This window comes from Hakea prostrata, chromosome 3 (assembly GCF_041222555.1).
Source record: "Hakea prostrata isolate BN-2017 chromosome 3, UWA_Hpros_2, whole genome shotgun sequence".
In the NCBI taxonomy this organism is placed as follows: domain Eukaryota; kingdom Viridiplantae; phylum Streptophyta; class Magnoliopsida; order Proteales; family Proteaceae; genus Hakea; species Hakea prostrata.
In genome coordinates this window covers 39,906,727-39,929,796 of record NC_142602.1, presented here as the reverse complement: position 1 = coordinate 39,929,796, position 23,070 = coordinate 39,906,727, and the positions used below count along the sequence as shown (strand labels likewise).

General features: G+C 37.4%; 1 protein-coding gene across 3 annotated transcripts in view; it reads left to right on the top strand.

The window, feature by feature from the left end:
* LOC149022216 (vacuolar sorting protein 39-like) overlaps nt 1-22,605 on the top strand; it is a 73,488-nt gene extending 50,883 nt beyond the window's left edge. For 2 of the 3 annotated variants that reach the window (XM_089150389.1, XM_089150390.1), the window contains exons 13-15: nt 9,735-9,833; nt 18,633-18,849; nt 22,390-22,605. In XM_089150389.1, coding sequence (XP_089006515.1) covers nt 9,735-9,833; nt 18,633-18,833 — 300 coding nt within the window. In that variant the 3' untranslated portion in view covers nt 18,834-18,849; nt 22,390-22,605. Of the gene's footprint in view, nt 1-9,734; nt 9,834-18,632; nt 18,850-19,308; nt 22,361-22,389 lie in introns of those variants that run through there. The other variant, XM_089150391.1, reaches the window with a different exon arrangement.
* Nucleotides 22,606-23,070: the final 465 nt, after the last annotated feature.

The following is a 23,070-nucleotide window of genomic DNA, read 5'->3' as shown; positions in this document are numbered from 1 at the left end:
TTCTAGCATGCTAATAGTTATAAAAACTAACGTGACTGAAGGGAGAGAAGGATTTGCACAAAAAATATGAGGACAAATGTATGTATAATTGCAAAAAATGACATGTGGGAAAATGTAGCAGTGAAAAGCAAAGATTGCTTTTAAAGCCTTTCCTTCAATTCGATAGTGATGTTAATTTCATGGCCCTTTATGGAGAGGATTGTCTATGTGGCTGCTTTTTATTCGTGTTGATATTTTGTAAACAATGTTTTCCACATCATCATCTATTGTTTTGGACGGTGTCCAGCCCAAGCAAATTTTTGAACATTGACATTTTTGGAATAATCCATCTATAATGAGTGCTGTAGCTCTCATTCAAACCTTTAGTCATCTATCCCAACAGCAGGGATTTTTTCTTTTTGGTCAATATAGTGGGATTCACAATATGCAGAAGTCTTTACCATGTTACGGCCTCAGGATTTTATGGAAAGGGCTATTCATCATGAAGCAGTGAAGGAATTGGAGGAAAGTCAAACCATCTCAGTTGAAAGTACAGCTGCATTGCCTAAGGAAATGGAGGATTCTTCTCTTCTGATGTAAGCAGATCCCCTCCCCCTAGCTGAACCAGCCATTTGGGCCCAGATCCAACCCAAAGTGGCACACCTAGCGGGCTGGCCGAACCCTACTAGGGGTATTTTGGTCATTTTCCAACTTCTTTTGATTATTATTTTGGCCAGTAATTTTTGTTTCATTTTCGTGAGTCCATATCTAATTTTATTTTTTTAATCGAGTTAATATTGAGAGTCTTGGTTAGAGTTGGGGTCTCAATTGGAATTTTTTTAAAATTAAAATTTATTTTGGATAATTAGTTGTTATTTTACAAGTTGCTTTTCATTTATATGTGATAAGCTGCGAGAAAGTCGTTTGAGGTGGCACAGTCATGTTCAAAGGAGGCCTATAAATGCTCCTATATGGAGAAGTGATTTAAACCAGATTGAAGGAATTAGAAGAGCTAGGGGTAAACCTAAGATGACCTTAAGAGAAGTGCTAAGAAAGGATGTATATAGCTTAGGCCTTATATCTAGTATCGCTTAAACATAGCTGATTGGAAGGCAAGAATCCATGTAGCTGACCCCCTTTAGTTGGAACAAGGCTTGTTGTTGTTGCTACTGTTTCTTTTATTTGTGGTTGTTATTTATTGAGTTGTAAAGGGGATCCTAATCTACAAAGGATTCCCTAGTTGAGTCACAATAGGTTTCCAAGATAGAGTTTTAAGTCCTTTCTCTCCAATTATAAGGCATATTGAATTAAATAAAGAAATCAGAGTCTTGAGGGAATAAGTCATGGTCTTCTTGGGAGGGCCACGGCGGGTTTTGAGATTCGTCTTCTTCAATCAAGGTCAGTCCATCTCCGACAGCAGCATCAAAGCTGTAAACCAGTAAGTAGAGCCCCTCCCCTCCCCATTCCATCCCTTCCCCCTCTCCCCCACCCCCACCCTTCTCCTATTGCAGCCTACTAAGAACCCGCCCCCACCCTTTCCCAACTTTGCGACACTCCTCCCCCTTCTCCCCTTTTGAATCATTCTGCAGCAGTAGAACAGAACAGAAAAGAAAAGAAAGAAAAGTAGAAAGAATAGAAAGAAAGAAGAAAAGAGAAAAGAAATAAAGAAAGAAACAAAAATCAAGAAGAGAGGCAAGACCCAAGATTCAACCAAGATCCCAAAAGTCCTACCAAGAATCAATTCTTTACCCTATAACAGCTACACCTTCTCCAAACCATCACTAAACCCTCCTAGACCCTCCAACCCGCAGACTTTCCTTTTTTCTCTAGGGTAATCTAGGTGCCTCAAAACCAACTCAGATAGAAATTGTGAACACCCTATTATCCCAAAATCATCCCATATTGATACTATTAAATCCTAACTTGTGCCTAAGATTTTCCTAAAACCCTTAAACTTAACCCTAAAACTATCACATCTGGATTTTGTTAAGAATCTCTTATTCCCAGGTTTGGTTCTTTATTTTCTGTTCACAAAGGAGAGGTTTCTGGGCTAATCCTAACTTTAGGGGAAAAAATTACACATCCATTAACCCTAAAATCATGGTTACATCACCTCCATTCCAGGGTCCTGCTTGAAGAGCGTGGCATTTGCCTAAAGTGTCAGTTAACTTGAACATGAAGAAACAATTGTTTAAAAGAAAGGTTTCTATCGGACCAATTCTTGGGCCTCAAGTTTCTTGTAGCACAAGTTAGAGCAGTTTTGGGATGTTAGTTTTTGGTTATTTTTTGTTGTAATTTAGACTGATATTTACTTTACTAAATAATATAGGATTGTATCTCTTTATTGTAAATAAAGAATTACAAGAGGAGAGGACACACATGATATCTCTCTCTCCATCTTCTCTTTCTCTCCCACCATCTCTTGATTGAATTCTATTCTTGATTGTTTCATGGAATCAGAGCTGTAATTCTGTCTAGGGACTCTTCTCTCTGTCTCTCTCTCTCTCTTCTAATTGACTTCAAAGTTCTTGTTGTTCTCTTGGTCGCAGCACTGCAAATATGCCTATTTGGTGGTTCAGTGCTATTAAGATACACAAGATACCGATAGGTATTTTTTATGCACCATTAAATCTTCTGTAACTTACCACTTATCTCTACTCCTGGCGGAAGCTACAAAAGTTGAATCGTTTCAAATTCAAATCATGACCGACAAATTGAATGGCGTTGGTAACTATTTACCATGGTCCCAATTGGTTTGCCTTCATGTGCCAAAGGAAAAGAAAAACATCTGATACAAGACCCTCCAAAATTGGAGAGTCGATTGAGAAATCTACGACAGAATTCAAAACATGGAGTAAAGACAATTCCACCATTAAAATCTGGATCTGGAACAGTGCTAAGCCACATATTGCTAACAACATCATGTTTCATGCTAGTGCCAAGAATATCTGGGATGATCTGAAGGAAACCTACTTTGATGAGAAAAGTATTTCCCGTGTTCAGTATTACACAAGGAGATCAATCCCTAGTTGACTACTACAGTGCATAAAAAGGAATACTGGAAGAATTGGTTGTTTACAGCCTTTTACTACATATGCTGAAAAATTACGAGAACAAAGGGTTGAAATACAGTTGGCAAAATTCTTAGCTAGTCTTAACCTAGATTATCCTCCCTTTTATGACCAAATTCTAACAAGCAAAAATGTTCCATCTCTATCTGAAAGCTTCTTTAGATTACAACACATGATTCCTATAAGGGAATATTGTTGCCCCACTTAGAGATGATTCAACAATGGTGGCTAGTCGCGGGCAAGGGTTCCCATCTAGAGGTAGAGGAACCTTAGTCCATGGACGTGGTAGGGGAAGAAATCTATCTTACCTTGAAAAAGCATCAAGAACATGTACTCATTGTGGCAAACAAAATCATACTGAAGAAACATGTTGGGCAAAGCATGGTAGACCAGATTGGGCAGACAATCCTAACAATTAGTATCGGTCTGAAGCTACAAAGACCGTTGAAGCACCTTCAAGTTCAAAACCAGGTAGTTTGGTTACTAAAGACGGGATAACTCAGATTTTTCAACGCCTTCAAAAGATTGAAACCTCTCTTCAACCTACCTCAACTATGACATTGGCACACTTAGGTAGCCTTGTTTTCCTTTCTTCTAGTCCTAATTCTTTGGTTGATAGACTTTGGAGACTCCTCTCATATGACAAGAAATTCCACCCTACTTTCTAACTTTAAAAAAATTCTTCACCCATTATATTGGCCAATGGCACTGCCATATTTGCCACAAGAATTGTAGGTGTATCTCCTTATCCCAATTTCACCCTAAAATTTGTACTTTTCACACCTAATTTTCCTGTCAACCTTTTATTTGTTGGTAAGCTTTCCCATGACTTCAATTGCACAATTGTTTTTAATCGAGCTTTAGGTGAGTATTAGGACAACAAGACAAGGAGAACGATTGGTTTAGGACATGAATGAGATGGATTAACTACTTCGAATCATCTGCCTTAAATTCTATTGCTGCTAATTTTGTGTCAGAACCGAGTGCCCTGCAATTGCATAGACATTTAGGTCACTTATTTTTATCAATACTTATACTTGTAGTTCCCTCTTGCAAAGATGTTACATCTCTTGAATGTGAAGCTTGCGAGTTACGAAAACATTGTAGAACTTCATTTCTTGTGTTTGTTTCTAGTAGTACAACAATTTTTTATTTAGTGCATTCGGAAATATGGGGTCCTTGTAAGATTTCAAATCGATTCAGTTAGGAATATTTTGCGACTTTTGTTGATGATCATTCTCGAATGACATGGTTATATTTATTAAAATCCACATTTGAATATATGATGATTTTTCAACAATTTTTTTTAACATAAATTGAAATGCAATTTGGCAAAACTTTTAAAAATTTTCGGCCAGATAATGCTTTAGAGTAAATCAAGAATGAGATTTTTGTGTTCTGTGCTTCATAAGAGGCCATCCATCAGACAAGTTGCTTTGACACTCCACAACAAAAGGGAGTTGCCGAGTAGAAAAACTGACACCTCCTAGAGGTTACATGGTCAATTTTTCTGCACATAAACATTCCCAAAAGGTTTTAGTGTGATGCTGTTTCAATCGCGTGTACATTGATTAATTGCATGCCCTTGTCGGTTGTTTAAAACAAAATCCCTTTCAAGTGGTTTATCCAGATCGTTCCCTATTTAGTCTCTTGAATTTTTTGGTGCATTTGTTTTGCTCATATTTTTCATTGATTAGATAATCTGAGTCCTTTGGCTGTCAAATGTATATTTTTAGGTTACTCTAAAACCCAAAAAGGTTATAAGTGTGTTGACCCTACTACCCGTCGTCAATATGTTTTTGCAAATGTCAACTTTTTCAAAAATACTCCATATTATTCTTCCCAACCTGATTTTGAAAGATTTGATCTTCCTCTTCCTATAATATCTATACCTGATGAATCACCGGTTGAGACACCTTCGGTTCCTATACGGACTTATCAAAGAAAGAAGAAAATGATAGATGGTCCTGGGCAGAATGATCACTCACATGTACCTACACTGAATGTACCTCTTGTTGTTGATAGTTCTGCAGACCTACCGATTTCTCTTTGGAAACCTAAAAGATTTTGCACTCAAAAAAATCCAGCCAATGTCACCTACGCATAACCAACTTTGTAGCTACCTCTCATTTATCTTTCGCCTATCAAGTCCTTGATAAATCCCTTAATGATAACCTTATACCCACTTTCGTGACCGAAGCCCTAAATAATCCTAGCTGGAAGGCTGCGATGGACATTGAGATGGATGCTATGCATTCTTGTAGCACTTAGACAATAGTGGACCTACCTCCTGGAAAAAGAAATTGTAGAGTGTTGATGGGTGTATGTAGTTAAATACTGTGCTAGTGGGCAGTTGAGCACTTGAGAGCACATCTTTTGGCCAAAGGATATACCCAGACATATGGCCTACACTATTTTGAGACCTTCTCTCACTAGTGGCAAGATTAAATTCAGTTTGCATTCTTCTTTCACTTTCTACCAATTTGGTTTGGGTCCTGTAGAAGTTAGATGTCAAAACAATGTTTCTGTACGGTGATCTTATAGAAGAAGTGTATATGGAGCAACCTTTTGGGTATGTTGCTCAAGGGGGAAATTCAACCAAGGTATGTAAACTCCATCGCTCCATCTGTGGCTTAAAAATTAAAATAATCACCAAGAGCATGGTACGATAAGTTTGTTTCCAGATTTTCAAAATTGGCTTCCGAACATGCTACTTAGATCATTCAGTGATAGTAAAGAAGGAAGGAGACAAAATTGTGGTTTTAGTTGTCTATGTAGACAACATCAATATAATCGAAAATGATAAAGAAGGCATTGATAAAGTAAAAACTTATTTATAGCAGCAATTTCAGATCACCGATTTGGGCCAACTATCCTATTTCTTGGGAATTGAAGTGGTGAGAAGCCAAAAAGGAATAAGCCTCTCCCAAAGAAAATATGTTCTTGATTTACTGGCTGAAGCAGACAAACTTGAATGTAAACCAGCTGAAACCCCAATGGATGGAAAATTTACCTTGATGATGATAATGAGAAGGACTATGAAGATCCCCATAGATACCAACAGCTTGTGGGAAAGTTAATTTATTTAATGGGTACACGACTAGATATTTCTTATGCAGTGGGGGTGGTGAGTCAGTATATGCAAAAACCTAAGAAGAAACATTGAGGGGCTGTATACAAGATCTTGAGTTATTTAAAGGGTGCTCCAAGAAAAGGATTAATTTACAAACCCAAATATAAGTATTGAAGTTCAAGCATACACAGATGCAGATTGAGTAGGTTCGGCAAATGATCGAAAATCTACCACATGTTATTGTACCTTCCTTGGTAGAAATCTCATTACTTGGCAAAGCAAAAACAAACCAGTGGCACTTTCTAGTGCAGAAGTTGAGAATATAGAGCAATGGCTCATACAGTGTTAGAATTACTTTGGATTAAAGGGGCTTATGTAGGAACTTGGTTTTAGAATGAAAGAACCTATGAAACTATTTTGTGACAACTAGGCAACCATGATAAAAAATTCGAGGGAAACTCAAGTTTCGATCGGGTGAAAATGGGAAACTTAGGTGGAAACTTGGGAAATTTCGAGGAAACCGAGGACTTTTCGGTACAAGTTTCGACATCAAGTTTCGACAGGTTTTAGAGAGTATTTTGGGGTGGGATCCTGTATTTAAGCTAATTAGAGTATAAAGAATGCATTTGTTGTATTTTGCTAAAAAAATCAATGTAGATATGTCATTCAATGTACATAACATCAATGTAGAGTTGTCCAAAAGTACATTATAAACTTAACTACTTAAGCACATAACATTCAATATATAATTTCTAACTTCAAAATAGTTGACAATAAAAGGAAAATACAACTAGTGTTAAGAGGAGTGCCAAGAGCGGATCACCTCCGAGTAGTACTATGCCCGAACATCCCACCTCCAACCAACGAACATAGACATCCCATGACATTTTATGCCTATGGTTGTCAAGTTAATCGACAACCGAACTTATGAGTCCGGTCATCAATATGCTTAAAAGAAGTAGATAACCAACCGAGGGAATACGCACTTTGGATGAGAAGTCCGATGGAGGGGGTATTTGGGAAACATGAAATGAACAAAAAAATTGAAAATTTGGGAAGCTACAAAATTTACAGGAAAAAAGTTCCAAGTTTCCACGAAATTTCCCAGGTTTCCACGAAATTTCCTAGTTTTCCACGAAATTTCCCAAGTTTCCCCTAAATTTCTCAAGTTTCCCACGAAATTTGGGAATTTTTTTCCTCATGAACCAGCTGGTCCAACTGAGTTGAACCAAGTTTCGACAAGTTTCGATAGGTTTCGAGGTTTCGACAAGTTTCGACGAAATTTCGACAGTTCGATAGAGCGAGGACTTTTTCGGTCCTCATGAGTTTCGTTTCGCATTTTCTAAAATGGGAAATTTCGGTGGAAATTTCGCAAGTTTCGATGGAATTTTGTTCTATGTAGGCAACAACCTACGCTTTCGATCGAAACTTGGGATTTTTTTCGGTCCCCTAGTTTTTCGAGGTCCCCAAAATGGGGTCGAAGTTTTGCAAGTTTTGACCGAATTTTGTTCTATAACTCTCCATTGCTTACCAAAAGAGAACTTGAAGACATGGAGATGAGTACAGGAGCCAAGGTAATGGTTGATCAAATGAGAGGGAGTGCTTTTTTTCTTTTTTCTTTCTGTGTGTGTGTTTGTGAATTCTAGTTTCGACTGTGGGTAGAGACACTTATTTGTTTTGGTTCTAGTCAAATGGCAATCTGAGTATTTTCTTGGTTGTATTTTATTTGTTTCTTGTGTCAGTTGAATCATAATATATATAGTTGAATGGAGTGGGAGCTCTTAATACTAACAAGAAAATTCCCCAAGTTTCACAAACACATTGATTTTCCTTTAATCTTGTCTGTTTCATTATTACTTAACAGAAAGTCTGCCTTTTGTAAAAAGCCAGTGTACTATATTGTTAGTAGTTGGTACAAAACTGAAACCTGTAACTGTACCAAAATTTCAAACATTCATACCTACATCTTATTTTCATTCTATTGTTAAGTCTACTTATTATTCGGTGACTTGCTATTTTTGTGATTAAAGTTCCTGAGATGGTACATGTTCTGAGTCTTCTGACTAGACCGTTCATTAGAACTGGAGTCGGATGACTCAGGTCGGATCGGATCAACTGATTATTTAGTTTTCTCTAGTTTTGCGTAATTGTTCTGTTGCTGCAGTCCTAGAATCTCTCTTGGTTTCTATTCTATAACGCTTAAGAGCCTTGAAACCTGTTAACCAAGCAAAAAGGTATAAAAGTGAAAAAACTAGGTAAACTTGCATCAGTTCAATAATAATTTCCTTGCTCTCGTATACGGGAGTGTTTTGGAAAAGTAGTAGTCCCTTGATTTACTATATTCCTGACTAAAAGTTGTTTCCCTCTTTGGATAAAACAGTAACCTTCTACAGTAGAAGTCACTAGAAACTTATTTGTAAGAAAACTTTCTAATACACCTAGTGACTTTTGAGGTTTTCCAACGTATTTTGGTTCACTACTATAAATTTAGTTACTCTCATTAGTGCTTGAGCTAAAAAGAGTACATAAATAAAGAAATAAAACACACATTGAGTGAAAATGAACTAAAACTAAATTGCAAGTTAAAAATTTACCAATGGGGTATTTTGAGTAAGTCCTGCTCTGAGTAGGAAAAGAAATAGAAAAGCAGGTAGGAATAGTAAAACTAATCCTGGACTGATTAGGAAACTAGTCTACCTCAGAATAGGATACCAAAATAGAAAACATTAAAAAAGAATCATAATTGAAAAGGAGTCCTACTTCAATTAGGAATCCTCTCAATCTAGCATTAGCGCACTAGCTAGCATCAGATTGAGAGGGATTTTTCCCTCTCAAAGTGGTGGTAAATTTTCTTTACATTCATTCCAATATTACTTAATTGTTGTCTTTATATAGCAATTTGTTCGATATTTTCTAGAACAGTGATAAATTTTCAAACTATGTTTTAAAGACTACAACCATTTTGAGTGGTGTATATTGCGCTTAACAATATCAGTTCCTGAAACATCGTAGCAAAATTCCCTGTAAGAAACCTTTTATTTGATGAATCATGATTATTATCAGATTTTCCTAGATCTAAATGACATTCAAGAAATATTTGAACTTCACTAGGAGGCAACATTATCTTACCCTATTCGTAAGGTGGGCTTACCCTGAAATGGAAGTACCTTGGAAAGGCTTAGCTTTCACTCTAGAGATAAATTTTGATAAAACATGCCATGAGATCCATGGTGAAGTAGTTCATGCATTTGGGTAAAAGTTGACCAGTTTTTTTTCTTCTTTGGGTGCTCCCATTGAAGATATGGTAAATTGTAAATCAATTAATAGTTTGGGTTAATGGATGAGTACATCAATGGTCTTCTCTGTGGTGTCTACAACCTTACCTCTATATTGATACTTACAAATAGTCCCATGAGCCATAACCTGTTATGTGCTACAAAAGGCTGATGCTGTAAATATGGTTTGCTGATATGCAAGTAGTTGAAATCTAGATTCTTTGAAGTAAATATTATTTGAATTGGAAATTTTCTTCCATATGATCCTGCTTTGCATTCTACATGTGATTTTTGCAAATTTAAGTTGTCATATTTACTGTTCTTTCTTGTGCTCAGAACTTGCAGAGTTTTCTTGAACCTCTGCTCAAGAAATCTAGCAAAGGTTGCCGTAACTTCTCAGTGATCAAGAGCCTGAGAGAAAGTGAGAATTTGCAGGTATGTAAACATGTATGACTTGGTTTATAAACTGAAGATAATGGTTGGGAACCTGAACAAGAACATTGTCTTTGGGGAACCACTTTGCCCAGTTAAGTAGTTGGCTTCACTAAGACTTTTATGACCCATATAGCCTTTTCCTAAATGAGAGTGGAGGGATAATTCTTCTAGAATCACTGTCCCTGCTCTCATCTTGCTACCTCTCGGAATCTTGTGTTATGCACAGTCCACCTGTGGTCCCTCACTGCCCCCGTCATTCCAGTGACTTTGGTGGAATCAGGCTGCTTAGCAAAATCTTGTACCTCAGTCAACAGCATTTGATGGGGGTACCTGAGGTATGACAGCATCATAATTAACAGGAAGGCAAAATGCAGAGAGCAACAAAAAATTATTATAAACTTCACTACACTATCTTATGTTGAAGTCTGCTATGATTTGGAATAACGGGGAATTGAATAGCTATGTTGCAAAGTGAAGCATGAAACAAGAAGCAAGGAAAACAAAAGGCCAAATATTGGTGAGAATCCAGAGGATGTGATGTTGACAGCATGAGGAGCAGGGCCAGAGTTCCTAGCTGGGTAAAGAGTGACTCTGTCAAAACTCATTGGCTTTATGGCTTTCATTTAGCCAATTGATACCTTTCCCTGCATTCTTTCTCTGTTGTTTGGGCATGAAACAAAAGGCCATTGGACTGTCAGAATAGGTCCAAGGGGGTTTGAGAGCTCAATCTCGGTGGACCAAAGACCCGAGATCTCGTCAAGTTTGAGGAAAACTTCCTCCCATCTCAACCCAACTTGGTGGCCCATCTCAATGAGTTTCATGGGTCTCTTGGGGCTAGAAATTTCTGTCCTGCCTATTTTAGGCCTTCTAAACACATTGGTGGCCTCAAATTGATGAAAAAAATGACTGTAAATGTAAGTTCCATTGTGACCATAAGTTTGAAACCGCTGCGCTGAAAAAGCGAAGATGCATACTTATCAAACATAAAGTATTCGTGATAAACTTAATATGTAAAAGTTCAGTCTCAAAGAACAATGATTTATATTGTACATCACACATTTTCATCTTCATCATCAATTTTTAAATTGGCAAGTTCTATTTCACATGACAAGATTGGCTTAGTCATAAGTTACACCACAAGAGTACAAGACTAAAAATGCTGGCATAGAACATAGATTTCCCCTTCTTTTTGGGTGGGGGGGGGGGGTGAGGGGGATGACAAATTTAGGAAGAAAATATCTCCTTTTTTTTTTTTGAATTTTGGTTGAAAATCTCTTCAATCTTTGAAATAAATGTTTAGGAAGTGTTGTTGATGAAGTCTAGTGGGAGTTCTGGCTTGTAGTCCTGCAAAAAATCTGGCAAAACCAGGTTTCCAGCAAGGCAGCAAGGAAGAGAACGAGAGGACCAAGATTTCATTGTAGATCAAATTGGTGGATATTTATAACAAGGGATGGATTGAGATTTAACTGAGATAACTCAACCAAGTATCTCAATTCGCACCTGATCATATCGGCTTTTCAGAAAACCAAGATATCTGAGATCTCTCAAGTTCTCAAACCGTGCCAAGGTCCTGTAATGTGGTAGCACCCATCTAATCTGGGATTTGTTCAAATTGATGTGTTTTAGCAGCCATCAATCCCATTAAGTTAGGATGTTAGTTAGAATTTAGAAGCCCTAGTCTCAGTTGTCATCGCACCAAGGTAATATGATAAGACCTCAATAATTCTCCATTGATTTGTTACCAGTAGGTATGAACTCAACACACAGCTTCAGTAGAATGATCTTCAGATAGTAGTCGAATTCATTAAAGCATTCTTGAATGGATACAGCTAATGAAAATAGACAAGTTATACTACTGAAAATAGTTGAAACTATAAAATAAAATTAAAGATAACTCAGATGAACTAGAACAGCCATAGTCTAGCTAATCTTCCCCAGAGGTTTCCCTCTCCCCAATCTCTTGCTTGTGTCTTCCTTTCTCTTCCCTTTTTCTCTCTCCCCCTCTGCCTCCTTCTATAAACATTCCCCTCTAACAAACTCTGCGAATAACCAATTCTTGCACATTCGGCCAATCTTCCTTTGCCACCTGGACATTCTTTCTGCTCCTCTGATTTTCAGCAGGTTAGTGGTTGCTGTCCACTTGGAAGCTGCCACCTGTCCCCTCATCAGTTGGATCCCCTGCAGCAGCTGTAGGTAGTGCTGCTGTGTGTATCTTCTTGTTCTTTCGTTTGTACACCCTGGTAATTAGGGGTCTATCATAATACAAGGCTTTTTAGGGCAGTTGAAGTGCTTAGGCGGTAACGCACTAGCTGAGGCAATGTTGAGATAGGTATTGGCAATTTAAGTGTATGTCCCCTCTCTGCTCTTTAATAACAAAAATAAGTCATACATAGAAGTCAAACCTTTTCTTTTATCTTGGAATTTTATTTTTTTAACTATTTTTATTAGATTCAAGGAGGGGATATCTTAAGTAAGTGACATATCAAGTATAAAAATACTTACAACAACAACAACAATAAGCCTTGTCCCAACTAAATGGGGTTAGCTACATGGATTCTTGCCTTCCAATCAGTTCTATTTGAGGCCATGCTAGATACAAGGCCTAAACTATGCATATCCTTTCTCACTACTTCTCTTAAGGTTATTTGAGGTCTACCCGTAGCTCTTCTAGTTCCTTCAAATTGGATTATATCACTTCTCCGTACATGGGCATTTATCGGTCTCCATTGAACATGGTCGTGCCACCTCAAATGACTTTCTTGAAGCTTATCACTTATGGGAGCAACTCCCAAACCAACTCTAATATGATCGTTCCTTATCATATCCTTCCTAGTTTGGGAGTTGCTAAAAATATTTACTTATATAATATTTGGGATTAGTGCTAGAACTTGGTTGGTTACCCATTAAACTAGTCCAAGGCGCTCTACAATAAGGCAGGAGCCACCTGGGCCCTTATAAATTAAGCTGGATGCTTAATTGGTGTCTAGACAACTATGGTCCTATTTCTAGTGGACTTAGTATTCTAAGAGACTGCCATACTAATTGGGTTTCCTAGCTGGTGTGTTAGTTGATTAGTTGGGAATCCTAGTTGGTTACTATGTTGGATTTCCAATTAGAAGTCAACTCTTATGATAAGTTGTTTGTTAGGGAGAGTTCCATTCTAACTAAATGATGCAGGTCGAGCTCCGAATTGGCCTATTTTTCTTTGAAATCAACCTAGGCTTGATAGATGTGAGGGTTGGGCCTTTGTTTAATGTGTTTTGTAGTCATGGTCCTATTCTATGGACCTAAAAGTTTAGCATTTAGGCTAAGTACGAATAGCTTAGCTTATTAAGTATAAATGTATAATTGATCTAATTATGTAAATTCTGCCCAACATAAGGGCAAAATAGTCTCTTTCTTATGTTTTATTTTAGTTTTAAAGAGTCTAAATCAGTTAGTTTCTACTTTCCTAGTTTAAGTCAGTTTCTAAGTCCTAATTTCACTAGGACTTCTTATGTAAGGCTATAAATAAAGCCGTCGACATGTAATAGATTACAGAATTCAGAATACAATTAATGCTGCTGCCCAAGGGTGAGGTGTTAGTGGAGCTTCTTATCAGTGGTAAGGGTTCGCCATGTGATCGTGTAACCAACCTGGAGTTTTTATTTGAAGGATTCTCCTTCGGCATTGCTTAAAACGCGCCTTCACTATTTCATCTCCATCCCAGCCCACCAAACTTTGCATTACACATAAGTAACAAGTCAGCACTTAATTCCATTCTCTTTTTCATATCATCTTTCTTTTTATTTTCTTGAATTTTCGTCAAGAGACCCAAAGTTCAAGGTCAAATCTACATCAATCTAACTGTTGGATCTGTCCCTTTATGTTCATCATCCCCCCAACCCTTGTGACCTTAGATCCCAATTTGACCCCATGCTGAGCACCCTATTCAAGATATTAATTTTTCTTGAATTTTCGTACTCCTTGAAACCCACAAAATAAGAACCCTTATATCTTCTAATTTTGCCATCCAAACCCAACCAAACTTGGGGGATCATATCCATATACCATTACCTACATTCCCTTTAAGTTTTGCCCCATTCCAATGACTTTTCATCCCATATTTTAAGAACCTACCCCATCCCACTAGATATCCCACTATTTTAAATTTCTCCAAAACTATCACCCCATTATCCTTGATATTTCTCCCTACCAATTAATCCAACTAGGGAAATATAGCTACTAGTTAAATTCAACTGAATTCATTCCTATAATCCATCCCATATCCCATAATCGAAATTCCAAGAAACCCTTTCTTCATCCCATATGAGTGGGTTCTCTTGAAAAAGATCTTGGAAGACCCTTGTTCACTTGAGGCTGCGTAACTGCAATTCCCCTTTTTGAGTTCGACTTAGTTTCAAAGTCCTAGTTTGTTAGGGAGTCTTAAAAGTCCAAGTTAGTGATTACATTGGTTTTACAATAAATATAGGATTGTTTTAAGCCTCCATTGATTGAGCTTAGTTTGTAGTTAGAATCTTGTAATTCTTAGGCTAAAATGGGTGAATTTGAAGCCAAAGGCTTCTGCACTAATGGAGTCCCAGGGGTTGGGGAGGCAATTTTCCTACATAGTCTTACCCTGGCAATGCAATTTTTTCTCAGAGGTTGTTTCAGTGCCTTGACTTTAGGGCTACAACTGTGGTCCACCGACCGTTGTGCCAAGGCCTGCCCCTATGAGGATGAAACAATTAGATTAGTTGAGAGTTGGTTGCCGCTAGTGACTTATTGTTCCCATTTTGGAGAAGACATTTGGTGTTTTTTTTTGGATGAATAAGTACAAAGCTCCGAGGGGAGAGAGGATGTACAAAGAGAGTCTAGGTTTGGAGGAAGACAACCAGAACCTAGGGAAACCAAAATTGGGCTACAAAAGAGGGGGAGAGAAACTACAACGGACTTGCCGGCAATAAAGCTAAGCCAAGACCCTAGGTAACAATAATCAATCTACTCCTTAGGGTATCCATTATTGGGGGTTGGGGGAGCATTTGAAGTCTAGCAGAAACATCAAAGATTCAAAGTAGATGGCTTTCCAAATGGAATCTAGAGTTTGGAGTTTGACATCCATCTCTTAAGTATCTATTCCCACCATAAGAGAGAAATAGTAGCGCCAAGCACCATCTTGCCAACCAAGTCACGAATAGATGTGCTAGAAAAGGATCTTTGAAGCCAAGATCAGTCCTTGTGTTGGAACTTCTAGAGTAGGGCCAGATAAAGGCACTCTTTCTCCCAAATCGTGCGGGAGAAGGGACAAGAAAAGAAGAGATGGTTGACTTTTTCAAGGCCATTCCAATAAAGGATGAAGTTGGGATGTCTAGAAGGTATCAGTGGATAAGAAAAGGCTGGGTTGAGAAGCAATGGTTGAAGTTTCTTCAAACAATGAAGAAGTGGCAGGGAATGTGACCCTTAAACCATACCGGAGGGACTTGATGTCCAAGAGAATGGGCAACGTTTCAAGCAGAGGATGTGGAGAAGGAGCTAGAATGGGTGGGGAGCCAAATAATTCTATCATGAGAAACATGGTTCAAAATCTCATGGAATCTCGGTCATCTCGAGTTCTTGACCTTGGTGAGACAAAACATGGTCCAAAATGAGATTTTATTGAGATCTCATTGAAATTTTGTTATGTCACCAAAATTTTTGGAAATTTCTTTCAAATTTTGAAATTTTCATAGGTTGTATAATATAAATTGTAATTTATATTTCTTAAATTATGGTTGAGATTTGACTACTTCTCAGTATTTGTTCTTGCATTTTAATGGAAGTTTCAATGTCTTCTTGTATATCCATTTTTAGATTTGTTAAAATACTTCATCCAATTACGTCCACATACATCCGGGCATGTGTGAATCAAGAAGACTAGTTTGTTAGGTTTTAGTCGAAAATACCATTGGAGTGGTATTTATTGGCTTCAAATTAGGCTTTATACAAAGAATTAGACAACAAAACCACCTAAAACCGACCAAAACAACTCGTATCTCGGTTGTCTCAACCTTCTTAAGACTCCAAGACAAGATGAGATTTTGAACATTGATGAGAGTGGGGTGAAAGGGGGAGGTTGGACCATACTTGAGTGAGACTGAAGGGAAGGGAGGGGGAAAATTATGTAAACCAGGATCTAGGTTTTGTTGATTGGAAATCATGCCCTAGATCCTAGCTCACTCCAGGATCCTCTTCAGAGAATCAGCAGTCTTCTAGGCTGTAAACGCCTTCAGTGGATGGGTTTTGAATAGATTCTAGGTATGTAAGGGTTAGGCTAGGGTTAGGATATGTTTGTCCAGGCTTAGGCTGCTAGGGTTCTATGTTTAAGGGCTTGAGACCTTGCTGTAATTGCAGTTTGAGATCTGAATTTTATAGTTTAGGGTTTTGAAATCTAGGGTTTGTAGGGCTTGGATCAAGCTGGGGTTAAGTTTGATTGTTACTTGGGATTGAATGAATCTAATTCTGAGAGGGTTTAAGGTTTGGTTGAAGAGATTTAGGAATTTGAAAATTCTTGGGTGACGGTTTGTAAGGAAGAAGATGAAATTTGCAGGATTTTCTAGGGTTTCAGGTGTGGGAAGGGGGTTGAGTTTTTAATCGAAGGTACACGGGAGGGTTTAGAGCTTGATTCTAAAAAGGGAAGGGTTTAAACCTGGGGATAGAATTCTAATTGCAACACAAAGCTGCTGCATTTAGGTTTTAAATTCTGCACGTTCGTAGAAAGGAAAACAAGAAGAAAACTTAAGGGGGAAGGGCTTAAATTACAGTTTAGGGTTTAGGGGAGGGTTGGGGGTTAACTAACAGTGAAGGGGAAGGCTTCCTAAGGCTGCCGCAGGGTTTTTGAGGGACTGGAATTAACCTACGATGGATGGGAGGGCTGGGATTTAAAAACCTAGGATTTAGAGGGATGGGGGAGTGTTGCAGTTGGTAGAGAAGAAGAAGGGAAGGGCGGGGATGGGGTTGTGATGAGTTGTACTTATTTGAAGATGAAGTAGGGATGCTGAACTTGAAGAAACTTGCTGGGATTTAAGGAAATTTCAGAAAACTCTGACTCAAGGCTACTGCACGTCCCCTCCATGGGAACCAGGACTTGTCTCTTTTTCTCCTTCATACTCAGCTGTATGTTATCAATCATGAGATCATTCGTTACAACCTAGAGAGGCTTATTTATAGCCTACATGAAGGAATTCACAATAACTTAACTTTAAAAATAAGACAAAGCCTAGGACCCTAACTTGCTATTCAATTCTTAATTAAAACTCCTAATACTTTAAACTCACTCAAGGAACCTTAATAACTTACTCTAGAGAGTTCCAATTTGAGTTATGAAAGTAGATGAAGATTCCTTGCAAGGAGTTGGATGGCCCTAATGGACTCTACAAACTAGGAATCCCACCCTAATCAGGACTCTTCAATAACTTGCAAAATAAGGAGTCAAATGCAGAAATAGAAGTAGATCTAAGGTCCCACTAATTTGATGGACCCAATGACACCCTAACTTGGACTCCATGAAAATTTGCAACAAAAACAATAATAACCTTGGTGGAATTAGGGGCCATAGGGTTTGCAGGGAACAACCCTAGGCCCTGTGCTGCCCCTAGAATTGGTTTAAATTAGGAAAGCCTAAGAATTCTTGGAGATGAAATCAGAGAGCCTAGTGGATTTTGGGATGTAGGTCACATAAACTTGGTGCGGACCAAGGAGATTAAAGAATATGCTGGAAGGGTGCCATGGTTCAAGCCAAAAGAAGGTGCAGGTGTCATCCACAACCTAAGCGGTAATGGCAGAGGTGGCAAGCAGTCTTAGAAGGAAAAGTTTCCTCCTAACCCAGGAAGAGTTAGGAGGAGACACAGTTCAAATGAAATCGGTTTCTCAGAAGGTAGGAGTGAACCCACTTTTGACCTAGATATAGTTATGGTTGGTGGAAACTTTCTAAATGAGTTTCAAAAGGCTAGTGATGTTGTAATCAGTTAATCATGTATCCTGCAAAACTCAAGGCCACCTTCAAATTTGGAAAGGCAAAACAGAGGCCCAACTGATGGGGTGGAGGAAAGTACAGATGAGGGATTTCATGGCTCTAATTGTGCTTTTGGGATAGAGAAAATGCCACACCAATAGAGGCAGGAGGAATGAAGCATGGATTGAATTAGACCCCTCGTGGTTAAGCTCTTGTTTGGTAACATTTATTCTTTCTTATTTCTGGTGTTTCTCTGTGCTAGTGGAATGAAGAAAAGTGGATCTTCCGTTGAGTCAACAAAAGAAAAACATGTCAGAGTACTATTACAATCCTCGCATTAAATGGCATCAACTAGTATTTAATTCAAAATCTTAGTTTAGATAAAGAAGGCAGCTAAATAGAGTCGATGTGCTTACCAAGCACAATCTTCACTCATGCAACCAAGTTCGTGTTCATAAGGTTGCAGAGATATCCACTCCATAGATGGAGCATCACTTGTATCATTTCCTTAAAGCAACATTCCACGACAGATAAGGTTCCACAAGCATAATTGGTCCAATTGACAGTCCAAACTGCTGTTGTAAAATTGTTCATTGGGTATGCTTTGAATTTTTCATATTTTGATTGACCTAATTAACTCTGCTGCTAAGTCTCTGAGTTCTGACTAGGAATTTTCCTGCTCTGCCAGGAAAAGTTATTTTGTGAGCAAGCATTTGAGTTATTTATAGATTTCATAAGTTTTCAAACTTACAATCTCTTATGTTTCAGAGCACTTAATGTGATTTGTGTAATAGTTTGTTCTTCTGTATAATTCATGCTTTATGAAACAGGTTAAAGAAGAGCTTTATAAGCAACGTAAAGATGTGGTGAAAATCACTAGTGACAGTATGTGCTCCCTCTGCAATAAACGAATAGGGACAAGTGTTTTTGCAGTTTATCCCAATGGGAAAACACTGGTGCACTTTGTTTGCTTCAGAGACTCACAAAGCATAAAGGCAGTGAAGCGATCACCATTACAGAAGCGTGGCTAGTTGTTTTCGTGTGCCTGTAAGTTAAGCCCATATCCTGTTTGCATTGTAGTTTGTTTGACTCAAACTTAAATTCAGTCCAAAGCAAAAGAGATTCTGAAGTAAAATTCACCAAAGGTGGCCAGTCAAAACATTACAATTTAAAAGACAATGATTTAGAACTAGAACCCTTGTTAGCCTGACGCAGTGAGATTCTAACGTAAAAATACTATTTCATCTGCATGTGGCACACGATTGTGTCATATTTTGTTACTTTAGCCCCTAGTCATTTCACATGTGGAGATGTGAAAATTAGCAAGCCAAATTTTCATATTGTATTATGTTTGATGCAATTAGCAAAGCATCATATAGGGCATTTATCAATCATGGATGCTGGACAGTTGACGTTCTTTTGAATCTTCCTGTTGAATTTATTTGAAATATGACTCTAAAATGCAGCAGGTCTCAAGTCTTAACAGATATTTTTAATTGGTTGTAGGATATATTGAATGAACAATTGTTTTCTGGATAGCCTTGCTATGAAGCCTTCTTTATTGGTTGAATAAAGGTGCCCAAGTTTTGCCAACAACTATGGCCGTGTGTGGTTCCTATTAAAATGTTTCCAATTTTTATTTTATTTTTTTCTTTTCTTTTCTTTTTGAGTGCAAAAATTGTCTGCCACTTTTAAGTTTTTTGAGGTACATAATCCGTATGTACTGTGGGGGTACATATGTATCATGTGCACATTATATCTACTGTGGGTATTTACTTCCTTGCTCTTGGAGTATTTTACCATAGGTTGTTTGATTGTTTCTAATACTGCTCTTATTTGATTTCCTTTTTCATATGTAATTTGATTAGGATACTTCCTTTATAGTATAATGTGCTCACCATATAATATATTGAAACCGTGATAGAGTTTGGCCCTCACTGTGCTGCTGCACTAATCAGTATCTCAGAAAGAATTCTTCAATTATTTGGCAAAACAGAATTTTGTGAATTATTCTTCCAAATCTGAGTTGGATTCAAAAGTTTGAAGTAGTGCACAACTTAATCAAACCAATTTTCAAATTCCTGTTAAATTCGGCTTAACCTGAAGTAAACCGAGTAGTTCGGTCTTATATAATTAAAGGATGTTAAGTAAATAAGTTGGCTCTTTTGTAATTGAAGGGTATTAAGGTAAATACTCTTTAGTCTTTTTTATAGTTTCACGTTTTAGTGGATTTATGGTAGTAATTCTGTTCTTCCCTTGTCTTCTTCATCCTCTAAAATTTCACTTCTTAGTCCCAAGTTCCAAAATCATGGTCCCATCTGTCAAGCTTCCAATTACAACTTTATGTCACAAGACCTACAAAAGCTTTATTGGGTAGCAGTTGCATCTTTGAAAAAGTAATATTCTATCATTTTCTCACATGCTTTTGAATTGTAGAGAAGCAATTATCATTATTTTTGTTTCCGTTTTCATCTTGTAGAGAAATGAACTTTATTCTCTAAGTATTAATTTAAAACAGCTATTCTACAAAAACATACTTGATATTTTTTTAAAACGTTTTTTATGGATTCTAAGTGATTATGGTTCCCTATTTAGTTCAACAGATTGAGGTAACTGGGTCTAATCCAATTCGTCAGTCATTGGAATGGATAATTTTATAGCCAAGTGGTATTTTAATTTTTATGTCACTTTAAACTTTGGTTGTATGCACTAATTATTTTTAAGACATTTCCTAGTAGTGTTAAAATAACATCCAAATTTTTGCACTGATTTTTATAATCAAGTGATTCTCGAATTTGAACCAGAATCCAAATTTGATTGTCTGCTTTATTGGCATTTTTTACCAAATTTTAATTTTTGAAATTCGCCAAAGGCATTTTTGCAAATAGTTCTATCTATGGTTTATTAGTTGCTATTTTGTCACACAGTATCATAGCACTGAAAACCAGAGAGGAATTCTACTGTTTATGCTGTTGTGATGGCCTTCACAAGGAGGAACCTGTATTGCTTGCTGCAGTTTGTGCTGCCTATCTAGTGGTGGTACTTTGATTGAATGTGCAACTCTTTTGAGTGAGGTCTTCTACTTTTCAAGCTATGGATGATTAAATATCAGAAAGTCTATCTTCCTACAGAAAATGCCTGCGGTTTTGTTTCCTGGGGAATTTTTGCAGAATTTTGAGGATCTAGCTTTCTTCTACTGCTGCAGTTGATGTTTCTTATTTTCTGAGGGATGTTTGTACCGGCCTTTATAAAGACTAAATTCAAATCTTGCTCCCATTTGTGCATTGATTGCCTGATTTATTAATCTGATATTTTCCGAGCCTGCAATTTTGGGTGTCCTTCCCCCTACAGGACTCAGTTCGATCACCTTATTCGACCCCTCTATCCTACTGTCTTTTTCCTTCCTGCAGATTTTCTATGTTCTGGAGGTGTTTCTCAACCTGCAACTGTTTCTGATTGCTACTGGCCTAGTTTCTTCTGCTAGCTTGTGAAGGAAGAAGCATCCCATCTCCTCCACAATTTTCTGCTCGGTTTTTCTCCTTTTTTCCTTTCCCCTATGCAAGTTTGGTTGTTTTCCTGATTACATTGTCAAGGGTTGAAAACAATCATGCTGTTGCACTGATTGTGTTACTGTCATTGATACTTGCTTCTTTATTTGCTTTTGGTTTCCATTTTGCTATGTTACCATAAATGCCCCTCCACTTAAAGCCCATCTCCAATGTCACCTTCTTTGTGTCATAAATTCTTCATTATTAGTGTTAGAAAACAAGCTTTAAATAATCAAAACAACAGTTGAATTTGAACAGAGAAAAGAGAGAAGAAGAAGAAGAAGAAGAGAAGAGAGATGAAGAACCAGTAGAAAAGGCCTGTGATTCTTGCTTAAGAGTCTAGAATCACAGAGCCCTTTTATTTATAGCTTCTAATGAATCTAATACAACTTGAGAGACAAGTAATTGTTCTCTAGAAAAAGGAAACAAAAAATTACAACTTTAGTAACTTCCTAGCTCCTAAAATAGAAAATTCTGAAAATAGAAACTATGCTTTCTAAAAATTCCCAAAACTTATGTAGCAAGACTCTAACATTAGAAATAGAGAGTAGAGTAGCATCACTAGCATATACTGTTCACGTAAACAGTACAAACAAAGTTACTGTTCACGTGAACAGTAAAAAACAGATTTTACTTGGATGGAGGATGTACTTGGAACTTTTGTTTTGTGCTTAAATCAAATGATCCAATCATTTGGTTGAATGTGGTATCCCAAGTATTTGCTATACTTAGTTTCTTTTCAGTTTTTTGTTGCTTCCTTGTGTATGGATCGAGTTGCTGGGATGTCATACTATCATAATACAAAAATGTATGGCTTTGCTTGATCAACTGATTTGATTTTCTAGATACTGCTGCCACATTCATCATACACACATCAAAAGCACTCGTTTTTGGTAGTTCTAAAACAATGTAGTTGAAGCGGGTCATTCTTTAGTTATCAATTCATCATTGATTTTTCAGTTTTGGTGTTTTGATAGGAAAGTTCACATTGTTCTATCAGCCAACATCCTGATTTTCCTTGTGTGGCATGTGTATCTAGGTTGCTGAACTAATTGAATGGGGGTGAAGGCCATATTCAGTAGAGCAGTACATGGATTTACTCCTGGAAATTGTCTCCTTGATCATACACACAAGGGATGAAAGGAAATAGAACCTTGGTAGAAGCTTCTATTTTGTGAAGGTTTGTATGAAGATGAACCACCTTAGCCTCTACTTTGTCATTGTGGTGTGAAAATTGTTTACCACTTTGTGCAACTATCTTCTTATCTTTCTTTCTTTATTTTATTTTTATTTATTATTATTATTTTTTTTTTAAATAAAAAGTAAAAAGCTTAACATTAAGATGGAAAACCATTACGGTTACTAAGTAGTACTGTTTGTGGCAGCCAAATTAGCTAGTTTAGTGAAATGTTCTTGTAATGGTGCGGATTTAAATTTACAAAATGATGTTCTAAGGGAGTTCGTCAAAACATTAACAAAAGGGGCGTTAGATGTAACAGCCAAGCAGAATTTGGTATTGTCAGATGATGTAGCACTTCCTCTTGGTTAACCAAATTTCTTGCATAGTAATTTGATGTCTCTCCAGCATATTCCTGTCCTTTCTAGATCGCCATAAGAAATGCTTCTATACCACCACCATTAAAAATCCGTCAACTATCCAAGTAACAAGGATGCCCTTCCCAAATTATCCACACTTACCCACCCTGCAGTCTTTAATAGT